General features: G+C 45.4%; 1 protein-coding gene and 1 long non-coding RNA gene across 4 annotated transcripts in view; one reads left to right on the top strand and one right to left on the bottom strand.

Annotated features, from left to right (window-relative positions):
- Positions 1-17,313, bottom strand: part of ELOVL4 (ELOVL fatty acid elongase 4) — a 69,847-nt gene extending 52,534 nt beyond the window's left edge. The window contains exon 1 of one of the 3 annotated variants that reach the window (XM_039531566.1): positions 17,268-17,313. In XM_039531566.1, coding sequence (XP_039387500.1) covers positions 17,268-17,298 — 31 coding nt within the window. In that variant the 5' untranslated portion in view covers positions 17,299-17,313. Of the gene's footprint in view, positions 1-13,249; positions 13,492-13,876; positions 13,945-17,267 lie in introns of those variants that run through there. The other 2 variants (XM_039531568.1, XM_039531564.1) reach the window with 2 other exon arrangements.
- LOC120401492 lies at positions 13,604-17,910 on the top strand. Its single transcript, XR_005596484.1, has 3 exons — positions 13,604-13,742; positions 17,279-17,414; positions 17,700-17,910. It is a non-coding gene; the product is annotated as an uncharacterized LOC120401492 (long non-coding RNA).
- The last annotated feature ends 4,143 nt before the right edge of the window (positions 17,911-22,053 follow it).

Raw genomic sequence — 22,053 nt, 5'->3', positions numbered from 1 at the left:
AGGTCACCTTGTTCAAACCACCTCCTGACTTGCATCCTTCCCCTTTTCCCCCAGCCCCCATAACATTGACTACAATCATTGGTGAGTGACTGCACATTCACATGCAAATAGTGCATTCTTCAGTACAGGAAACACATCAAGCCTATGCAGTACATGGCTTTCATACATCCCCAACTTTGCCAAACCAAATTTCTCTAAACAGGGCAAAGTTTACTAAGATTGGCATTCCTACATGCCACATCTGAAGCTTTAAAACAAAGTTTAGTTTATTAGCTATGAGCAGGCATACACAAATCAAAAACACTCATCCTAAAGGTTTCTTAACTGATTCAAAATACCTACGACTAACCCAGTGCCAACATAATTCTAAAACCATACAGTCTATTTTTGTGAAACATTGTGGAAGGAAAGGCTAGTGGGGAAACTTTCCTGAAACCAGGAATAAGAAGCTTCAGACAAAAAAAATAGTTTGAGAACTGTAAGCAACTAAAATGAGAACTTTAGAATGGAAATATCACCATCTTTAATTGCAGTATCACTTTAACACATTCCTTGGTTGAGATTAGCCAACCAAATTTGAGCAAAAAGCTTTATAGCCAAGATATATACATTTCCATTTGCTTCAGACAGTGAGTTATAGGAGCATTAGTGGGCACCAGTATAAATGCATGCATTCCACACTTATGGAATAAACTGCAGTACCAGATCAGACCACAGGGTCATCTAGTTTAGTTTATATTTGGAAATCCTGAAATGGGAAGTTATTAAAAGATACTTCCTCATGGGCAGGCCTTCCTAGCCCCCTTGGCTAAAGACCAACTTATGTCCAGAAGCAGGGGGGTTTACATCTTAATATAACTCTGTTCTCATCCATCTAAATGGATATTTTTCACATACTTACAAGCACCAGAAGACTGTAGGCATAGTGCTGAAATGCTTCCTTGACATGCACTAGCACAATGAAGTGCCATTAGGCTAGTTAAATCACATGGCAATCCTAGCAGAGACTTTTTTTTTAAAAATTGTTACAATGATGCTATGGGCACAGAAGGATTTGGGGGCTGGAGGTAGTTACAGCTTGTAGGTGCCACAGATAGCCAACACTGTTGTCATACATGGCTGCAGGCCCTCACATCTACCATCAGTTCCTCTGCTGAGCCACCAGCTCTACTTAAGGTCACAATGGAGAGAGGAAACAGCTCAGTGGAGAAATGGCATTTCCACCATTTAAAAAAAAACAAAAAAACCAACAAAACCCACTAACCACAGGTTTGTTTTTTTTAAATGCTACAGAACTGCAAATGTTTTAAAGTCAGCAGTGTCCTTGCTGAGAACTAGTGACTTTGCTCATGGGTGGGGTGAACACTGATTAAACAATTACTTCTAACTTAAAAAAAATCCCAAACCAAATCATTTCTGGGTGCATACAGTGAGCATCAGTGAAAACCTTACATTTAAAATTAGGCTGTTTTTTCTTTGACACCATCACACATTTATCCTACCCACCTTGCCAAACATGAGAAGGATGCTGCTGGGACAATGCAAATGGTTCAAGGCAGGTATACCATGTACTCTTACCATGTGGCATGCTGGGGTGCAAATCTACAGTGCTTCCACATGCCATTCAGTAACTGTCCATGTGGACCCTGCTGATGCACACTAAAAGCTCCTTAGTGCACTTTGACATACTAGTTTGAATCAGCTGTATGTCAAAGCACACTAGGATACTTTTAGCATGCAGTAGTAGGTTCTGCACAGACACTTAGCATACTGGACCACTACAGATTTACACCTCTGAGTGCCATGCAGTATATGTACATGTAGATATGCCCTCAGTGAAGAACACATTGAAAAATGTTTAAATAGAACTGGTACGGCTTTAACATCAGTGACAGTACTATGGGCATGAAAGAAAAATGTGGACCTTAGAATTTCATGGTCTCAGCTTACTTATTACATCCTACAACATTCTGAAAGTTCATTTTTTACCTCTCACATTGGCAAAGATACAGCCATATCAACAGGGGCACTGCTGTTCTTCTAATCTAGTCCCACTAAAAAATACTCTCTAATCATACAGCAATAGTAAAGGTTTACATCCCATTCACTTCAGAGACTTGAACTTTAAAACCTATTTAGGGCCATTTAAATGCTTATTAAACAAAGAATTTTTTCTTTAAAAACAAGCAACTTAAATGCAGAAAGCTATATTAATACAACATTATGATGGAACAATCACAAGAAGTCAACATGCAAGTTAAAGATCCAGCAGCATTAATTAACAAGGCACATTACACTTGCTGTATATTTTGTCAGTTTTCAAACTGGTTCATGTACCACCAGTGCTCCACGTAGCCCTCATGGGTCACGTGGTGATGCTTGTGTTTTGTTGCTTCAAAAAAAAAAAAAAAAGTTAATACATTAATTCTTTCCTGCTACTAGTTTTGCATGTAAGGAATTGCTTTTTCATACTGACATATGAAAGCAGAAGCGGGGAGGGAAGTGACCCACAAAAGACATGGTCCATGCTATGAAAAAGTTTATGAACCTATTTTGTTATATATTTTAATGAGATGAGTGGACTAAACCAGACACTTAACAAAAAATTTACAGGAACAGACAATACTTTCATATGTACAATTCAACTTAATATTGCTGTTGGAACTTAATTTTGCCAGTTTAACTTCCTGGGATTTTAAACTGCATTAGCTTTATGGTAACAGCTTTTCATGTTAATTTCCTTTTAAAACAAAGTATGATGCAATGTTGTCTTCCTGTGTGGTTGCAGATATTCTAAAACAATTATTGATCAGACTGATGTGAATTCATTCTTCTCAAAGGAGTGTTAATTCTGAAAACTAAAGATAAACATGCCAGTGCTTGACTCGTTAACTATGTTGCTGATGATGATCATTTCAGTACCATCATCTAGCTACTGTTGTAACGGGTACAATTACATAGCCTGATTGTCCAAACTGCCTCTGTCACCTCTTGAGCTCCCAAAAGCCCCAAAATGTCCCATACACAGAGAGATATGGTTGAGGAAAGAGATCGTGTGGGAGAGGAGAATAGATAATTAAAATAGTAAGGGGAGAATAAGCTATAGACAGAATGGGGAATGGGAAAAAAAACTAAGATCAAACAGAAGAACAGGAGGGATAGGAAGAAGATTAATCAGTTGATAGGGTCTCCATTGTGTTAAGTGGTGTGTGTGTACACACATTCAAGTTGTAGTCCCTGCCTTGGAGAGTTTAAAACGGGGAAGGGGAGAGGTGGGGGAGGAAGAAATTTTTTTAAAAAATTCTGATTTTTTTCATTTAAACTGGATTTTTTAAATATGAATTAAACAGGTTTAATTTTTTTAACAAGATCATTTAAAGCTAAATTTGAAATTATAACCACTTATTTTAAGGCATAAACTTAGTACAATATACAGTTGAACCCTGTTATGTCGCTGGCCTAGGGGTTTGCCAAAAAGCGTCGAGATAACCGATGATCGAGATAAACAAAAACCAATATGGCGGCAATACATTAACATGTGCTGGGGAACCGCGCGGCCGGGGAGCGGGCGGCTGGGGACACGGTGGGTCGGGGACGCGGGGAGCCGGGCGGCTGGGGACGCGGGGAGCGGGCGGCTGGGGAACCGCGCAGCTGGGGAGATGGGGAGCGGGCGGCTGGGGACACGGTGGGTTGGGGACGCGGGGAGCCGGGCGGCTGGGGACGCGGGGAGCGGGCGGCTGGGGAACCGCGCGGCTGGGGACGCGGGAAGCGGGCGGCTGGGAACCGCGCGGCTGGGGACGGGGGGAGCGGGCGGCTGGGGACACGGTGGGTCGGGGACGCGGGGAGCCGGGCGGCTGGGGAACCGCGCGGCGGGGGACACGGTGGGTCGGGGACGCGGGGAGCCGGGCGGCTGGGGATGCGGGGAGCGGGCGGCTGGGGACCCGCGCGGCTGGGGAGCCGGGGGGCGGGCGGCTGGGGACACAGTGGGGCGGGGACGCGGGGATCCCGGCGGCTGGGGACGCGGGGGGCGGGCGGCTGGGAAGCCGGGCGGCTGGGGACGCGGGAGCGGGCGGCTGGGGAGCCGGGCGGCTGGGGACGCGGGGAGCCGGGCGGCTGGGGACGCGGGGAGCGGGCGGCTGGGGACACGGTGGGTCGGGGACGCGGGGAGCCGGGCGGCTGGGGACGCGGGGAGCGGGCGGCTGGGGACGCGGTGGGTCGGGGACGCGGGGAGCCGGGCTCGAGATATTACGGTTCGGCGAGATTAAAGAATTGACATAACGGATGAGAAACCCATAAGACAAAGAGGGAGTTTGGCGGTTCCACTTCTAAAACGTCGACTTAATAGGATTGGCAAGTTAACCGAGGTCGAGATAAATGGGTTCAACTGTAGTAGTTCAGATCAAATCAATATTCAAGCAGCACAGGTCACTTGCAGGTTTAAACTAGAGTAATAGTGGATTCTCTGTAACCTGAAGTCTTTAAATCATGGCTTGAGGACTTCAGTAACTCGACAGAGGTGATGGGTCTATTACAGGAGTGGGTGAGTGCAGCTCTGTGACCGACAATGTGCAGGAGGTCAGACCACACTATCACAATGGTCCCTTCTGGCCTTAAGTATGAGTTTGCTTGACATTCTTTAAAATGAGCTGGTGGAAATCACTGGCTCACCATCTGGAACCAGAGCTGGAAGTGCTAAACCAGCTTTTGACAACAGTGGCCTCTGCTGTGGCTGCAGTCAGACTATTTTCTTTTCTGTTTATTCAACTGATTCAGTTCAATGACTAACTCATTCAAAACTGAGAACCTGATTTGGGAGTTGAAAAGTAGGAAAGCTTGTTTTCCTCTTCCACTCTGTGAATAAAAAGGAGGTGTGAGAGGAAGAGAGATACTAATTCTAAAAATCTTGAAGGACGTGGTGACAAACAATCAGTTCAATTCACTAACTACAGAGAACACTTTTTCAATAAAACTGTGTTTTGATCAATTTAAAACTTTACATCTATTTCCTTATGTATCTAGTACATTTAAAGTCAATTTAACTAATAACACAATTTTAAAACGCTGGTTTTGTGTTTCTTTAATTCCTACTTTCATCCACATGCTGTTAGACATGCATAAGTGTGACCCAAGAACCAATTAATGCCAACCGGCAAGGAGGCATGCAGGGATTACAGGGTTTGCCTGGGTCTGGTATGTATATTCTAGTTCTAAGGATATTATGTGAGGTCCCAGATCAAAGATGGTGTCCATGCTCATCATCAGTATTATTGCAAAATGCACATACAGATATTGTGTAAGGTATTATGTATATACACTGAATTATGTTCTATGTCTGTGTCTAGGGTGACTGGGCATTTTGTTTGCCCAGTCACCCTAGACACAGACATACATATATAAGTATATATATATACATACACACACACATATCTGCGTGCATATGCAAAAAAGTGAAACTGCAGCCACATAATGCACGTACAGATATTGTGTAAGGTATTATGTATATACACTGAATTATGTTCTATGTCTGTGTCTAGGGTGACTGGGCAAACAAAATGGCAAAAAATAGACAAACCTGGGTGAGTGGACAACAAAACGACAGAGCAAATCCAATGTTAAGTGCAAAGTAAAACATACTGGAAAACAAAATCCCAACTATACATATAATTACCACTCAAGAAAGAGCCAGAGGCTCATAGTGGATAGTTCTCTGAAAAATCTGTTCAACATGCAGTGGCAGTCAAAAGAGCTAACAATGTTAGGAACCATTAGGAAAGGGATAGATTAAAAAAAACCGCAGAAAATATATGCCATTATATAAATCGATGGTACGCCCACACCTTGAATACTGTGTGCAGATCTGGTTGCCCCATCTCAATAAATATATTAGAAATGGAAGAGGTACAGAGAAGGGCAACAAAAATGACTGGGGCTATGAAACTGCTTCCATAGGAGGCGAGATTAAAAAGACTGGGACTTTTCAGCTTGGAAAAGAGAGAGAGAGAGAGCTACAAAATCATGAATTTTGGGGAGAAAGTGAATAGAGAAGTGTTACTTACCGCTTCACATAACACAAGAACCAGGGGCCACCCAGTGAAATTAATAGGCAGTAGGTTTAAAAAATGAAAACAAAGAATTACTTCACACACTGCACAGTCAACCTGTGGCACTTGTTGCCAAGGGATGTTGTGAAGGCCAAAAGTGTAACTGGATTAAAAAAAATTTAAACAAATGAAGGATAGGTCCACTAATGGCTATTAGCTAAGATGATCAGGGTTGCAACCCCATGCTTGGGTGTCTCTAAACCTCCAATTGTGAAAAGCTGGGTCTGGAAGACGGGATGAATCATTTGCAATTTCCCTAGTCTGTTCATTTTCTTTGAAGCATCTGGCACTGGCCACTGCCAGAAGACTGGATAGTGTGCTAGATGGACCAGTGGTCTGGCCCAATATGGCCAATTCTTATGTTCTTAGGGACTGGTCACCAGCAAAGGTGAAAAACAGATTTGTCAGAGAAGAAGTGTTTACCTGTTGTGCTGTTCACATGTAAATTAAGTATTATGGTTCACAATAGGTCTCCCTCTCCCTAGTCTAATCTAAATGCTAAAGAATTGGTTGAAAACGCTGGAGAGAACTTTCGGTGAGGTATCCTCCTGTTTAAAGACGCTTAACTTGTTAGTTAAATTTCTCTCTAGATTTGTATGTAACCATTTGTTTCCAACATTCTTACATTTTAAAGAAGATTCAAGTAATAGTATTTTCACTATAAACATATTTAAGTTCTGTGGAATTAAGCAAAGTGGTGATCCTGAGTTGACTCTTACAATCTGGTATATACTGTTCCTTTGGGAACAGCAGGTCTGGTAATTCTGTGAGTATCTAATGGATAAGGGGCTAGATTCTACAAGGAATGCTGCATGGACTTGAGGGTTGGTATGTGCCTATCACTACTTGTACGGAAAACCAAGCCTGCAAGGTGGTGCTTGTGTTGGCAGAGACTACTAAGTTTCAGGGAGATGATACACAGCAGGCACAGAAAAGACTTCCTTATGCTGAGGGCAGGTAGGGCTTAGGTGTCTCAACCCTGGGTACCCTTGGTGAGCATCACAATGAGTAAAAATATCTAGTAAATAACTGTCACTTACATTTTTATGTTAGAGGTAAATTTAAGAATCTGAATAATTAAGCTATAAATGTAGGGTGTCCTCCTGGTTAGCAAAAAGTAGTACTAAATTATACAAACTAATGAGAATCAATTTTTTTAAGGAGAAAGTAAGAAATACAAATGCAAAATACAAATTGAATTTGATTTAAATCAAGGCTTTCTGATTTAAATCAATCCATCCTAGTTTAATGTTTAAGATCAGAGTCTTAGAGTTTAAAGTTATACATGTACTTCTCATGGAAATACTCCCATATACTCCAATAAGACTACTCATGTGAGTAGTTACACGTGCTTAAGTATCTGCAGGACTGGGGCCTAAAGAGACAAGAAAGAGTAGAAAAGTATTCCAAAACCAAAAAGCTACATTACAGGGTATTAAAGTTGAAAGTACATGAATAACTTAATTGCAATATCCCTGTAACTTTTTTCTCTTTATCTCAAAACCAAGCCTTTTAAATACAGAAATTCAGTGTTAAGGTTAAACTTACAAGAAATCCAAACACATTAAAGAATGGAATGTACATTTAGGGCATCCAAACGACCTTAACGCTGCCTGGAGAAATTCATTGCAATGGTTAGACAATTCCATGATGGCATACTCGCTCGTGTTATGTACGACGGCGAGTCATCTGAACCATTCCCAATGCAGTAAAGCAGGGCTGTGTGTTGGCCCAAGCCTCTTCTGCCATGCTTCAGATGCCTTTCATGACTGTGACATTGGGATTGGCATCAGATACCAGACTGATGGCAAGTTTTTCAATCTGAGGAGACTACAGGCAAAGATGAAGATACAGGAAGGGACTGTTCACGATTTTCTGTTTGCTGATGAGACTGTTCCCTGAATGACAAATCTGAGTCTGACATGGGGTGGAGTGCGGACTATTTCTCTTCATCTTATGATAATTTTGGTTTCACAATCAACATCAAGAAGATACAAGTGATATACCAACCTGCACCAGGAAAGCCTTGCATAGAAGCCTACCATCACAGTGAATGGCCAAGCGCTCCAAGCAGTGGATAAGTTCACCTATGTTGGCAGTAAACTCACATGCAGTTCTCATTGACGATGAAACCAATGCCAGATTTGCCAAAGCAAGTATGGCCTTTGGCAGCTTACATGCAAATGTGTGGGAGTGCAGAGGCATTAGTCAACAAACAATTCTGAAGGTCTACAAAGCCATTGTGTTTGCATGCACTCTGATGTATGCATGCAAAAATGGACAGTATACAGATGCCATGTTATGAAGCTAAATCACTTTCATATGGGCTGTCTGAGGAAACTGATAAGGATAAGATGGCAAGACAAATTTCCAGATACTGAGGTTGTCATATAGGCAGGTATTCCAACCATCCATACTCTGATGAAATCACAGGTGAAATGTGCAGGCCATGTCACCAAAATGTTAGATGAGCGACTGCCAAAGATCTTTTATGATGGAGCTAAAGGAGGGAACGCACTCTCAGGGAGGCCAGAAGAAACGGTTCAAAGACTCCTTCAAGTTATCCTTCCAGCATTTCAACACTGACCCAGAGTTTTGGGAAGATCTCCTTGTGATCATTCTACTTGGCGAAATCTCATCCATACCAGAGCTACTGTCTATGAGCAGAGGAGAACTACTGAGGCACAGCAGAACTGCCAGCAGTATAAATATCACAACAGCAGCATGTCCGCTCTTAATCAAGTAACTCATAGTGGCATCTCTCATTCAGTGTGTCACAGAAAGTTCAAAGCTCAAATTGGCCTGATCAACCACTCACTTGTTCACAGAAACCAAACCACTCAGTAATGTCATGGTCATCTTTGAATATGAAGGACAAAAACAACTTTGCCCTATAGTGACACCATGACAAAAGTACAATGGGGATTATCACAATAGTGTTTATAATCCCAGGACAGATTAAATTGATTTTTAAAAAACAATATTTTTCTCTTCCTGGTGATTTTATGACAGGGTGGAGCTACGGTAGCACAGGAAGCCTATGCCAAAATTGAGAAGTGAGACAAGATTTTTGAGGCAACAAAAGGAAAGAAGGCTGGCAACATTGCAAAGTGGCAGGAAGGTCTGGTAGTGCATTACAGTAGAACCTCAGTTACAAACACTTCGGGAATGGAGGTTGTTTATAACTCTGAAACGCCTGTAACTCTGAAGCTGAGCAAAACATTATGGCTCTTCAAAAGTTTACAAATGCACATTGACTTAATACAGCTTTGAAACTTCACTATGCAGATGAAAAATGCTGCTTTCTTTATTTTTTTTTGTAGTTAACACAGTACTGTAGTATTTATTTTTTGTCTGCTGCCTCACTGCATATATCCAGTTCCAAATGGGGTATGTGGTTGACTGGTCAATTCATAACTCTGAGGTTCTGTTGTATGAGGAGAGGTGAGAGGGTGGGATGCATAATTACAAATGATGGGGGGGAAACAAAAGGTAATGTGGGAAGGCTGGAATAAACAGGTCGTAATGGGAATTATTTATAATATTTATATTATAATTATAATAGAATTATATTTATAATTACAAATTTATTTTTAGTAAGTATGCCCAGTGGTCTGTGATGGGATGTTAGATGGAATGGGATCCAAGTTACTACAGAGAATTCTTTCCTGGGTGCTGGCTGGTGAGTCTTGCCCACATGCTCAGGGTTTAACTGATCGCCATATTTGGGGTCAGGAAGGAATTTTCCTCCAGGGCAGATTGGCAGAGGCCCTGGAGGTTTTTCGCCTTCCTCTGCAGCATGGGGCACGGGTCACTTGCTGGAGGATTCTCTGCAGCTTGAGGTCTTCAAACCACAATTTGAGGACTTCAATAACTCAGACATAGGTTAGGGGTTTGTTACTGAAGTGGGTGGGTGAGATTCTGTGGCCTGCATTGGGCAGGAGGTCAGACTAGATGATCATAATGGTCCCTTCTGACCTTAGTTTGAGTCTATAATGTTCCTGTAGTGAAGTTTCAATATGTGCTGTGAAATGTGATTGCATCGCATAGTTTCTTCTGTGTTAGTTGTTGAACAATATCACTGCTATGGTTCTTCAGGACATGATGGTGGTAAATTCATGATTTTAAAATGGATTAGTTTAGCGAGAGGGGCATCCAGATGCTCCATGTCCTTCTTCCCCAAGTAAAAGCATATACAGAAGAGCAGTGAACTTAGCAAGACTGCCACACATCCATAAACTGAATTTGGGGCATTGTCATGTCTTATCTGATGACATAGATTTCCATGTGATGACACTACAGTTGTCATGAATTGAAACATCACACACAGACTATGTAATAACATGAGGCAATTTTTTTATATTATTGCATTTGATTGTGCAGAAACACATATTGCCACTATATAAATAAGAAACCATAAAATGGTTATGGTATGGCTTAGGCCCCTTCCACGACTGTCCTCGCAGGGAGCCTCCAAGAAACCTGATGGTCATAACAAGAAACGTTCTCCCCCTCTCCAATGTAACTGACATTTAAATTTTTTAAAATCCTACATTAGAAATACTATTTAATTACCAGCAATTAACTGAATAATGAAAAATTATTGAAGATCTAATTAGAAAAAAGCTCAGCATGCTTTTAGAAATATTAAAAGGGCATCTACTAGTGCCTATGGCACAAAGAAACTGCATAGTGTCAGAAAGTTTTCTATAATATGCAGTTTTAATAGAAGACAGCCATCTCTTTTGCTGCTGTTTTTTGTAATCGCCCTTTTCTCGGATTTTCTTTCTTCTATCTCTGTCTTTTGATCACTATGGTAATTGTACTGTACCACAGTAGCCAGTAAAAACACATATTCAGTAGGCAGGAAAACTACAAAAATTCTTCTCCCTAAAAGACAGTAAGGAGATCCTTACTACTATTTTCTTTCAGTCTGACTACAGCACTGATCAGGGAGAAGAGAGTATCTTTCATGTTTACATGGGTATATGCAAATGGATTCAGTGTAGCACACACTGGCTCATTGCAATGCATTTCTGCTGTAGCTTTTCCATTGTAGCTGTCTTCTGGAAGATGTGAACCATAGTAGAGATGTGTGCATTGGATTAATTTAATATTTAAAATATGCCAAGGTAAAACCAGAAGCTAGGGTAGAAAGGCAGATCATGAAAGAAGCTGTCTGTATCTATAACATAAGCTTAATTTATTATCTGACAGATGGCTGTGGGTGGGGGGGGGCGCTGCAGAGCAGGAAGGAGAAAGGCAGCTGATGAAGTAGTGAGTTCCCAGGATCTGTAACCAAGGCTCCATACATTCTCATTGCACAGCTGTGGAATCCATTGCCTGTTATAGACAACCAAAAAAAACCCACCACAAACTAAGAATAAAGAGATGCATTATTGTCATCCTGAGCCTGAAGCCTGCCTGGAAAAGCAACTCTGACAAGTGTGAACCTATCCCATGTCATATCATTGGGATAACTCTGCAACCTAAAGATGACCACTTGAACATCAATTACTGTTAACTATTCCACTGCTGATCAATTTAGCAGAAACATCCACCTAACAGGCCTGTCCCAAAACTGCAAACTGCTTCCTACCTTGCCTGAGGTTCCAAAACCTCCAGCTTTCCCCTTCACAACTTTTACATTGTAGCTATGAGTTATCAATACACACACACAGCACCAGGAAGATGTGGGAACACTATACAATGGAAGACAGTGATTTTAGTTTAAAAATAAATAGAAAAGCTTGTGTATTAATTATATGAATTGGTTCCTTATTTTGCAAGATACCCCAAACCAACCCTGATTTGTAAAATTTAAATGCTGCTGCTGCGGCATAATTTCCAGTCTGCCAGAGAAATCACATGCTAATGGGTGAAGTTAGGTACATCATGCCATGGAATATATGGGCCTTGTTTATCACTACTATCAAATTCTAGGCTATATCAATATATTACCAAGAAAGCAAATTGGAGAGAGTGGGAAGGGAAGTAAAAGTTCACTTAGCAATAAAATCCCAGAGTACCAATAATATGATTGTTACTGAATACAGGATATAACACAGCATTGAATATAGCTCATCTTCATGACTAAGGGGTGGAAAGTCTCATGTTCCAATAAGAAACTCCCACTATCTTGAACCATAACATATAATTCAGTAACACCTAGGAAATATAGGGTTAGAGGGTGAACAAAAGCTCATGCACCAATAAGCTCTCAGTATTTATAACTGAACAGGGACCCCAATAGAGAAAGCTGAGGCAGAAGAGACAAATATTTCATAATTCACCTGCAAGGATGGAGGGCACCTTGCTCTTTCCATCACCCCTACTGACTGGCTAAAACCAGAACTGTTCAATGCACTATTAATGGACTGAGAGTCCCTGTCTGCTCTGCACAGAGAGACGGTGTCTAGAGGAATGGAGCCATTTTGACCGCTGTATGACAGTGACAGTGAGTAAAGGGGGGAGACGGGGAGGGACAGCCTCTCTCCAGAGTGGACTGGAGGAAGAAAAGAGCGGTAGAAAGGCTGGAGATAGCAGGCATGGCAGAGGCAGGTGGAGAGTAGCAGGGGCCAAGAAGAAAGCAGTAGATAGTGGTAACAGGGGATGATGGGCTCAGCAGGGGTTGGCAAAGGAAGACTAAGTGGAGAGAGAGGGATAATGGGACAGGAGTGCTGGGGGAGATGAGGGGAACACAATACAGTACAGCAGAAGGCGCTCGATATAGGCAGGTTCCATCAGGGCAGGGAAGGAGATCCATAGGGGATGTACAGTAACAGGGGCTGGAGAGCTAACAATGAGCGGAGAGCTGGGGCAAGGCAGAGAATGGGGTGGGAAGCAGAGGCTGGGGCACGGGGGGGGCTAAGGGGAGCAGAGACGGGCTAGGAGGGAGCAGAGGCTGGGGCCCGGCGAGGTAGGGGGGAGCAGAGGCTGGGGCCCGGCGGGGTAGGGGGGAGCAGAGGCTGGGGCCCGGCGGGGGCTAAGGGGGGCAGAGACGGGTAGGGGGAAGCAGAGGCTGGGGCACGGCACTGGCTGGGCGGTGAAGCGGCAGCTGCGGAGAAGCAGAGTCGGGGCACGGCGCTGGTTGCGGCGCAGTGGAGGCTCGGGCACGGCAGGTGCGTGCAAGCGGCGCCGGCGGGTACCTCGGATGCTCCAGCTCCAGCGGTAGAACTCGAGGGTGTCGTTCAGCAGGCTGGACACGAGGCCCGGGGCCCTGCCCGGGTGCTCGGCGGCGGATCCCATGGCGAGCAGCAGCAGAGGTGTCTGGGGCGGGTGCGCTGCGGTGCCTCCGTGCCGGAGCTGCTGCTGCTGCTGGCGCCGGGCACGTAATTTAAGTGTGTGCCGCTGCTGGGTCTCTCGCCGCAGACTCCGCCTCGCGCTGACCGGCCTGTGCCTGCGGGCAGGGCGCGCGGGCGGGCGGGCGCAGCGGAGCAGGCGCCGGGCTCCGAGTCTGGCGGCTGGGGCAGCTCCGCAGCGCTCGGCTCGAATCACGTGACCTGGCCTCCAGCCTCCCCCCAGTCTCGCCGCAGCACCCCACAGACACCGCTCCATCACCGGCCGCGCAGGCGCAGACGGCCGGGCGCTCAGCCTGTGCTGGGGCGGGCGCTGCCTGCGACGGGAGTTCGCCCGGCAATGGTAGGTGCTGGGGCAGGTTGCCAGGGTTGGGTCCGGTTAGGGCGAACGCGGCAGTTGCCAGCTCCCCTCCTCCCGCGTGGCTGGGGACCCCTAGGTCACCTGGCCCCGCGGGGTCTGGCAGGTGTTTGTCTAACCTGAGCTTGAACACCTCCAGCTTGTCCCCGTGCTTCCCCACCCGGACAGCCCGCTGTCCTGCCCTGGGTGGCTATCCTCCCTCGCCTCCTTATAGCAGCAACCCTCATGTACCTGCTGATTGTTCCCAGCCAGGGGCGGCTCTAGCGTTTTGGCCGCCCTAAGCAGTCATGCGCGGGAGGCGCCCCGGAGCCGCGGGAGCAGCGGACCTCCCGCGGGCATGACTGCGGAGGGTCCGCTGGTCCCGCGTGGCTCGGCTGTACCCCCCGCGGGTAGTACATGCAGTCATGCCTGCGGCAGGTCCGGTTCTCCCGGGGCTCTGGTGGACCTCCCGCAGGCATGACTGCGGCAGGTCTGCCGGCGCAGCCTGCCGCCCCCTAGATTTGGCCGCCCTAGGCAACAGCTTGTTTTGCTGGTGCCTAGAGCCGCCCCTGTTCCCAGCTCTCTCTCGGCCAGACCAAACCACCCCCTTTTATTTGTCAATCCTGCCTCATAGGTCATGTTTTCTAGACCTTTCATCATTTTTGTTGTTCTCCTCTGGACTGTCTCTTATTTGTCCACAGCCTTCCCAAAGTGAGGTGCCCAGAACGGGACACTAAACACCAGCGGAGTCTGTATGAGTGCTGAGTAGAGGGAAGAATTACTTCCCATGTCTTACTTACAGCACTCCTGCTAATGCATGCCACAATGATGATCACTTTTTTTGCAACAGTGTTACACTGTTGACTCTTATAATGGATCATAAACTAAATAACCCCCCAGATCCTTTTCCACAGTACTCTTTCCTAGGCAGTCATCTCCCATTTTATATATGTTCAATTGATTATTTCTTCCTAAGTGTAGTATTTTGCATTTGTATTTACTGAATTTCATCCTATTTATTTCAGACTATTTCTTCAGTTTGTCAAGATCATCCTGTCCTCCAAACCACTTCTAACCCCACCCAGCTTGGTATAGTCTGCATATTTTATAAATATGCTTTCTATGCCATTATCCAAATCATTTATGAAAATAATGACTGGAACTAGACCCAGGACTGAGCCCTGCGGGACCTAACTTGATATGTCCTTCCAGCTTCCATTGATAAATACTCTCTGAGTATACTTTTCCATCCAGTTGTGCACCCACCTTACAGTATGTTCATCTAGGCTATATTCCTAGATGTTTATGAGAAGGCCATGTAAGACTGTATCAAAAGCCTTACTAAAGTAGAGAGAGATCACATCTACTCCTTCCTCCCATCCTCCAATCCAAAAGACTTATCTTTCCCAGTACCAAAGTTAAGCTGACTGGTCTAGAATTCCCTGGGTTGTCTTATTCCCCTTTACCTTGATAGGTACTATATTTGCCCTTTTCCAGCCCTCTGGGATCTCATGCATCCACCACAAATTCTCAAAGATAAACTTCTCAAACTTTCGATCAAAATGAAACATTTAGTGGAAGAATACTGAACTAGATGGACCACTGGGAGGTGACAGAGCCCAGTTCAAATCCCTTCTCCCACTCAGGTGGGGAGAGACTTAAACTGGGGTTCTCCCACATCCCAGGTGAGTACCCTAACCACTGAGCTAAAAGTTATAAAGGAGGGCCGCCCCTTTCCTTGCCCCCTGGGCCAGCCACAAGGGCCCAAACTGGTAGGTGAGCTCTTATTGCCCTTAGTGGATTGGGCCCTACAGGTGAGTTAGGTGGAGTAACACGCATTTATGCCCCTGGTTCATGCATTACTCTGGGGTTTAGGCATGGGGCTACAGTACATATGCGCAGAAAGATAGGCACAGAGGAACTTCTACTGAAAAAATTTAGTTGCTGGGCAAGTTTAGGTAGTTACAGGGCTCAGTTAGTAACTGGATGATCCAAGGTGCTTCAGAGGAAGATGCAAGAAATCATTGCTTAAGAAAAGTTTCCTCTCCACTGCTCTCAGACATTTGCATATTTCCCCAAGCACATGTACTTATCACTGTGAAATTGTGTACTAATACTTTAAAAAATGATAGCCTGGAGTTTAATCAAGGAGGCCCTGCCCTGGGATTGAGCTATATAAAGAGGAAGAGGCAACAAGGTGGAGAATAAAAGTCGTGCAGGGTTGTTTGTGTGTTTCCTCAGGTTCTAGACTAGTTTGAGGCTTTGTTTTGACTTTAAGTTTGAGAGCTGTGAACCAGGGTTCTGAGATAAGGGCCTTTGAACTATTATTCCAAATGCTCCTTTCCTGGGCTATGTTAAAGGAAATATACTTATTCTGATTAGTTAGTTTTGGTTTCTCATTGAGTTGATCTCTGCAAGACAATTTATTAATGCTGCATTGAGAGGAAAATTTAAGTAAGGTGTACCTGCAGTGCCACTGCTGGCCATAAGAGGCCCACCCCTTTACAATAGCCCTTTCAACCCTTTTAAACAAAACAAAACAAAAAGTTGTTACTGACCTCCTAAGACAGGGGTGGGCAAACTACGGCCCATGGGCTGGATCTGGCCTCTTGGGGCTTTGGATCCAGCCCACGGGACTGCCCCCCGTGGCACTGCAGGCCCTGTGCCGCTCTCCAGAAGCTGCCGGCAGCACATCCCCGCGGTCCCCAGGCAGGAGGGGCAGAGGGCTCCATGTGTTGTTCTTGCCTCCAGGCACCGCTCCCGCAGCTCCCATTGGCCGGGAACAGGCCAATGGGAGCTTCGAGGAAGGTACCTGGAGGCGCAGCAAGGGCAGCACACATGGAGCCCTCTGCCCCCCCACCCCCATCTCAGGGGCCTCAGTGCTTCCTGGAGCAGTGCGGGGCCGGGGACAGGGCAGGTAGGCAGGGAGCCGGCTCTGGTGCGCTGCCACCCTGGAACCTGAAGCCCTCCTGCACCCTGCCCCCAACTCCCTGCCCTGAGCCCCCTGCCTGCACCTTGCACCCCTCCTCCACCCCAATCCCCTGCCCTACCTCACACCCCTCCTGCACCCCAACCCACTTCCCTGAACCCCTTCTTACACCCCGCACCCCTCCTCTGCCCCAATACCTTGCCCTGAGCCCCTTCCTCACACTGTACCCCATCCCACATCTCACACTCCCTCTCGCACCCCAACCCCCTGCCTCAGCCCTGCATACAATTTCCCCACCCAGATGTGGCCCTCAACCCAAAAAGTTTGCCCATCCCTGTTCTAAGATGTCTCAGTCCAGAAATTCTTCAGCTTGCTTTTGGTTTGATATGATAACTCTCTATATGATGAAAAATCTTATAATTTGCAGACCACCCGTAGTGTGTGATTAGAAAAATAACAAAAATTTAACAGAACATAGATTTCTGCACAATTTGACATCTTGTTAGTATGGAAAGATGAAAACTTTTCATTGGCTTTCTATTGGTAGTAGCGATGAGAGACTTGGGTGAAGGCATAAGGAAGTAATTTAGGTAACTCTTTACAAAATTTATAGAAGATCTTGTAAGGAAGCATCCTGGGCCCTGAGGTTTTCTTTGCTATTGACCACTCCGGCTGCTCAAGGACTGATACAGAGTGCACTGGAGCCTTCCTCAGCTACAGAGAGACGCTACAATTCAAGACCTTTGAAAGTAAGGAAAGAGTAAAAAGGATATAAATTAATGGATCTGAGGGGGATCTTGTAAATTTTCTAAGTGTATATGAATAACAAGTAATAAGCTCGTACTTCAGAGGGGAACAAAAGGAATTGAAAATCCTACATATGTATGTGAAAGTAGGCCAAGTTAATGTTGCCACAGTGACCTTAACCTTTGAAATGTAGTGACTTTTCAGTGCTTTTAATGTTGTATTACCATTAGTTTCCTGCACTTACTTTTTAAACATTACTTCCACATTTTCTCTTTTTTCTTTTTAAGGAATCAATTTTCACAGTTTGAGGTCTTCTGACTTAACCACTAGAGTTTGTCAGCTACTTGTATTGCAACTATTAACTTGTATATCTCACTAACTCTGCTGGTGATGTCAACAGAGCTTGTATGCTCATTGAATAAACAAGTGCAAACTGATCTGCACAGGAGTTGCAATAATGCATCTATTCTATACTTAAATAAACTTCAGTTGGCTTAAGGGAACTTTCTGCTGTATGAGCTCAGTATGCAATATTCAAATAATAATAACAATTAAAATAATATTACTAATTACAATGTTTTGTCTATATATGTCAAGTGCTTTACTATGCACAGCATGGTTTGCTCCATTGTTAGGGTTGCCAGGTGTCCGGTTTTCGAAAAGGGACCTTGGGAACTGCAGCCAATGGGAGTTGCAGGGGCAGTGCCTGTGCACAGAGGCAGCGTGCACCATGCAGAGCTGCCTGGCCATGCCTAACCCTAGGAGCCGAGGAACATGTCACTGCTTCCAGGGAGCCCCGGAAGTAAGCGCTGGCCAGAGCCCACACCCCCTCCCACATCCCAACCCCCTGCCTCAGCCTGGAGCTCCCTCCCGGAGCCCGCACCTCCTCCCATGCCTCTGCCCCAGCCCTGAGCCCCCTCCCACACCCAAACTCCCTCCCGGACCCTGCACCCCCTGCACCTCTGCCCTGGCCAGGAGTCCCTCCTGCACCCGGAACCCCTCATTTCTGGCCCACCCAGAACCTGCACCCCTAACCCAGAGCCCATACTCCCTCCCACACCCCAACCCCCTGCCTCAGCCTGGAACCCTTTCCCACACTCCGAACCCCTCGGCTCCCAGCCCAGAGCGCCCTCCTCCACCCCCAGCCTGGAGCCCCCTCCCACACCCTGAGCCCCTCATTTCTGGCTTCACTCTGGAGCCCACACCTCCAGCCAGAGCCTTCTCCCCATAGGCGCTGACTCCGTGGGTGCTCCAGCCCTGGAGTACCCATGGGGAAAAATTGGTGGGTGCTTAGCACCCACCGGCAGCTCCCCGCCCCACCCCCCCACCCCATCTCACCTCCGCCTCCGTTCTGCCTCCGCCTCCTCCCCCTGAGCATGCTGCATGCCTGTTTTTTTCCCCCTCCCAGCTGCTGGGAGGAAGCAGGGAGGAGAAGGGAACATGGCGCACTCGGGGAAAAAGGCAGGGCCGGGGTGGGGATTTGTGGAAGGGGTCCAATAGGGGCAGGGAGGAGGCAGAGTTGGAATGGGGACTTTCGGGAAGGGGTTGGAATGGGGGTGGGGCAGGGGCTGGGAAAGGGTGGAGTAGGGGCAGGATGCAAGTACCCATCGGCGCCGGGGAAAGTTGGCACTTATGCTTCTCCCCCTCCTACATCCCAACACTGACCCAGCCCAGTAAAAATGAGTGAGAGAGAGAGGGAGGGGGAATGGAGTCAGCAGGGTGTGGGGCCTCAGAGAAGGGGCATGGCAGGGGTGGGGACTTGTAGAACGGGCAGGGCAAGGACGGGTGTTCAGTTTTGTGCAGTTAGAAAGTTGGCAACCCTATCGTATAGATGGAGTAACTGATGCACAAAGAGATTGAATAGCTTTTGCAGGATCACACAGTGAATCTTTAGCAGAGTCAGGAATAGATCTTCTATCTATAATCTACCCTATAGTCAGTTCACTAGACCATATCTTTCCTTTCATATGTTTCTGTAAAACAACAGAAAAGTTTCCTGAATCAAACAAATTGGGTGCTGTATCAGAAATTATACAAAGGTGCTAGTTCTCAATGAGGAATACGGGAAAAATTCAGCCCTGGTGTAACAGATTACAACTCACACTGATTTCAATGGAAACTACACTGGTATAGACCAGCATAGATACAGAAACAAATTCAGTGCTACTTCAAGTTTCAAACTTCTACCATTTTTGCTATGGCTCTATCCAATATTATAGTTACATTATATCCAGTAATATTTTTGTTTACATTTTCAAAGTTCAAATCCCACAGACTTAACTCCCAATGAAGTAAATACATCTTTTGTTTGAATAAAGGCTAAGACCAACAGAATTTAAAGAGCAGAAATTGAAATCTGTCTGTCTCTCAAGTGCACAGCAAACGTACCTGAACAGTTTAGCACTGAGCATGAAATAATACAGTTGGTAGTATGCTGGGTAGCACAGCTTTCTTCTAAGCAGTTGACCCAGATTTGATTCCGTGCCCCTTGCAACTACAATTTTACATAGATTGTAAATTCTCATGGCTAAAACTTTTCATCTATTTATATAAGGCCTAGCTCAATGGGGCCACCAGTGCTTAATTTGTAAAGAAAGAGGCTATCACCTGCCAAGCCTAGTGGTGCACTGGCAAGCCCTGGCACAAATTAAGCACTAGGGGGCCACTATCCCAAACTGGGTCCAACTGCAACTGCTGAGGCCGTAGAAAGTAGGAAGAATGTAATTATCCGTGTTGTAATTTGGCCAGGACAGAAGGCAGACATCTCTATTTTTAAGGAAAATACTGTGAGATTTTTAAAGGAATGCTATCTTAAGAACATATTGTTTTAGTAAAAACTTTTTAAAATCTAAGCTTACAAATAAAAGCTCAAATTATTAAAAGTTTAATAAGTATTTTCACATTGTCATGTTGGTTTACCTTTTGCATTTCTCTCTTTATGGACAACAAAAACAAACTTGTAAACTTTTGTTTCTAGCTAGTTGTTTATCTTCATTCAAGAAGAGTGCTGAAATCTTTGGGTGCAGTTACCACAGTGAAGTGTATAAATGTTTGTTTTAAAATGTATCTATTGTAATTTAAATATCAGGTAAACATTGCTATGGGACTTAGATTTTTGTAGTGGCTTTTAAAAAAAACCAAACTGGAATTCTTGTGCCAAATTTGACCTGATAGATGGTATCCTTTCAACAATCAAAAGTGATAAGAATCTTTGTTCTGGGTTGATCCAAAAGATGAACCCTCCATTTCAGAGTGCTCCCAAGCCTCATCCTGACATTGATTCATAACTAATTGCTGTAGGTTTTATCCTAAGAAGGAGCCTTTTATTTAATGTGTTATCCACAGTGTATTTATGTGTGTTCATATGTGCAAGTGCATGTTCATAGCCTTATTTGTGTTTCAGTGCAGCTTCTAGTGTTACAGACATAAGAACTGTGATAACCCTCAGTAAAGTGAAGATAGTGGTAACCTCAGAAAAGTGTGCATGCTCTTACTGGCTCTTCCTCCCAAGTCCCAAACACAATGTAAATTTCTCTTACCTTTACAGAGCCAAGTATTGGCTATAATATCTGCCACTGCATCCACCTTTTTTCCCCCAGGTGTGGCGAGCACATTTTTTCAATGAAAGATGCATATGCATGAATGTATGGTGAATTACCTGGTGTACTGAGGGCATTATGTTGAAACTAGAGAAACCTGTATGGTCACATCTGTAGCACCTTGCTAACTAACAAATACAACATTTTCCTGGCTCTTACACCACAGCTGTAGTACACCCACCTTAGTAGGTGTGTAACTGTTTAAGGATGATTTGTATCCTGGCTTCTATTCTAGTATTTGGCTGAAATGTAGGGAATATTTCCCAACAAATGCCACTTGTGGCAATATAGTTAGGTGAAGATGTATCGATTGTGCAAGGTGTATACTGTCTTTGGCTCAAAGTGGTTTCATTATATATTGGGTTTACAGTTTGGTTCAATGGCTCTCAGCACCTCCACTTTAAAAATTATTCCAGCACCCCTGCTCTGGATGCTTCTGTAACTACCTGAATATGGGTGTAAATGTCATTGCTAGGCATACCCTTATTTATGTGACATATTAGGGGAGAAAAGTTGTGGCAGAAGAGTTACACCCTGTAGCGGGGTGGTGACTCGCTCCAGCCCTGACAAGGTTGGAACCAGCCCTGGGAGAGGGCTGGCAGGCTGGGAGAACAGCCCAGGCTGAGTGGGGAAACAGCCGCAGCTGTGGCCACACCCCAAATGGACTCAGTTGGCCCTATAAAGGGACTGCTGGGCTGAAGCAGTCTTAGTCTTTCTCTGTTTACAGAGGAAGATGGGCCTGGCTGCAGGGAGCTAGAGACAGGGTACCTGAGAGGAGCAGGGCTGGGGAAAGGCAGAGGAGCTGGGGAGCTCCAGCTTGGAAAGCCCCAGGCTGCGGCCTAGCATAAGGCCAACAGGTACTGGGAGTTGCAGAGGGCAGCCCAGGGATAGGCAAAGGCAGCAGGTCCAAACCCAACCTTTCCAGTGATGAGTAGGCTGATACTGCAGTCTGCCCCAGAGCATGGGGCTAGACAACGACTGAGGTGAGGTGGGGACAGTAGGTGGCGGTTCCCTGGGGAGGGGAGACACTAAGACTGAGGGG

This window comes from Mauremys reevesii, linkage group 3, assembly GCF_016161935.1.
Source record: "Mauremys reevesii isolate NIE-2019 linkage group 3, ASM1616193v1, whole genome shotgun sequence".
Taxonomy (NCBI): domain Eukaryota; kingdom Metazoa; phylum Chordata; order Testudines; family Geoemydidae; genus Mauremys; species Mauremys reevesii.
The sequence above is the reverse complement of the archived record's forward strand: the minus strand, read 5'-3'. Positions and strand labels throughout refer to the sequence as shown.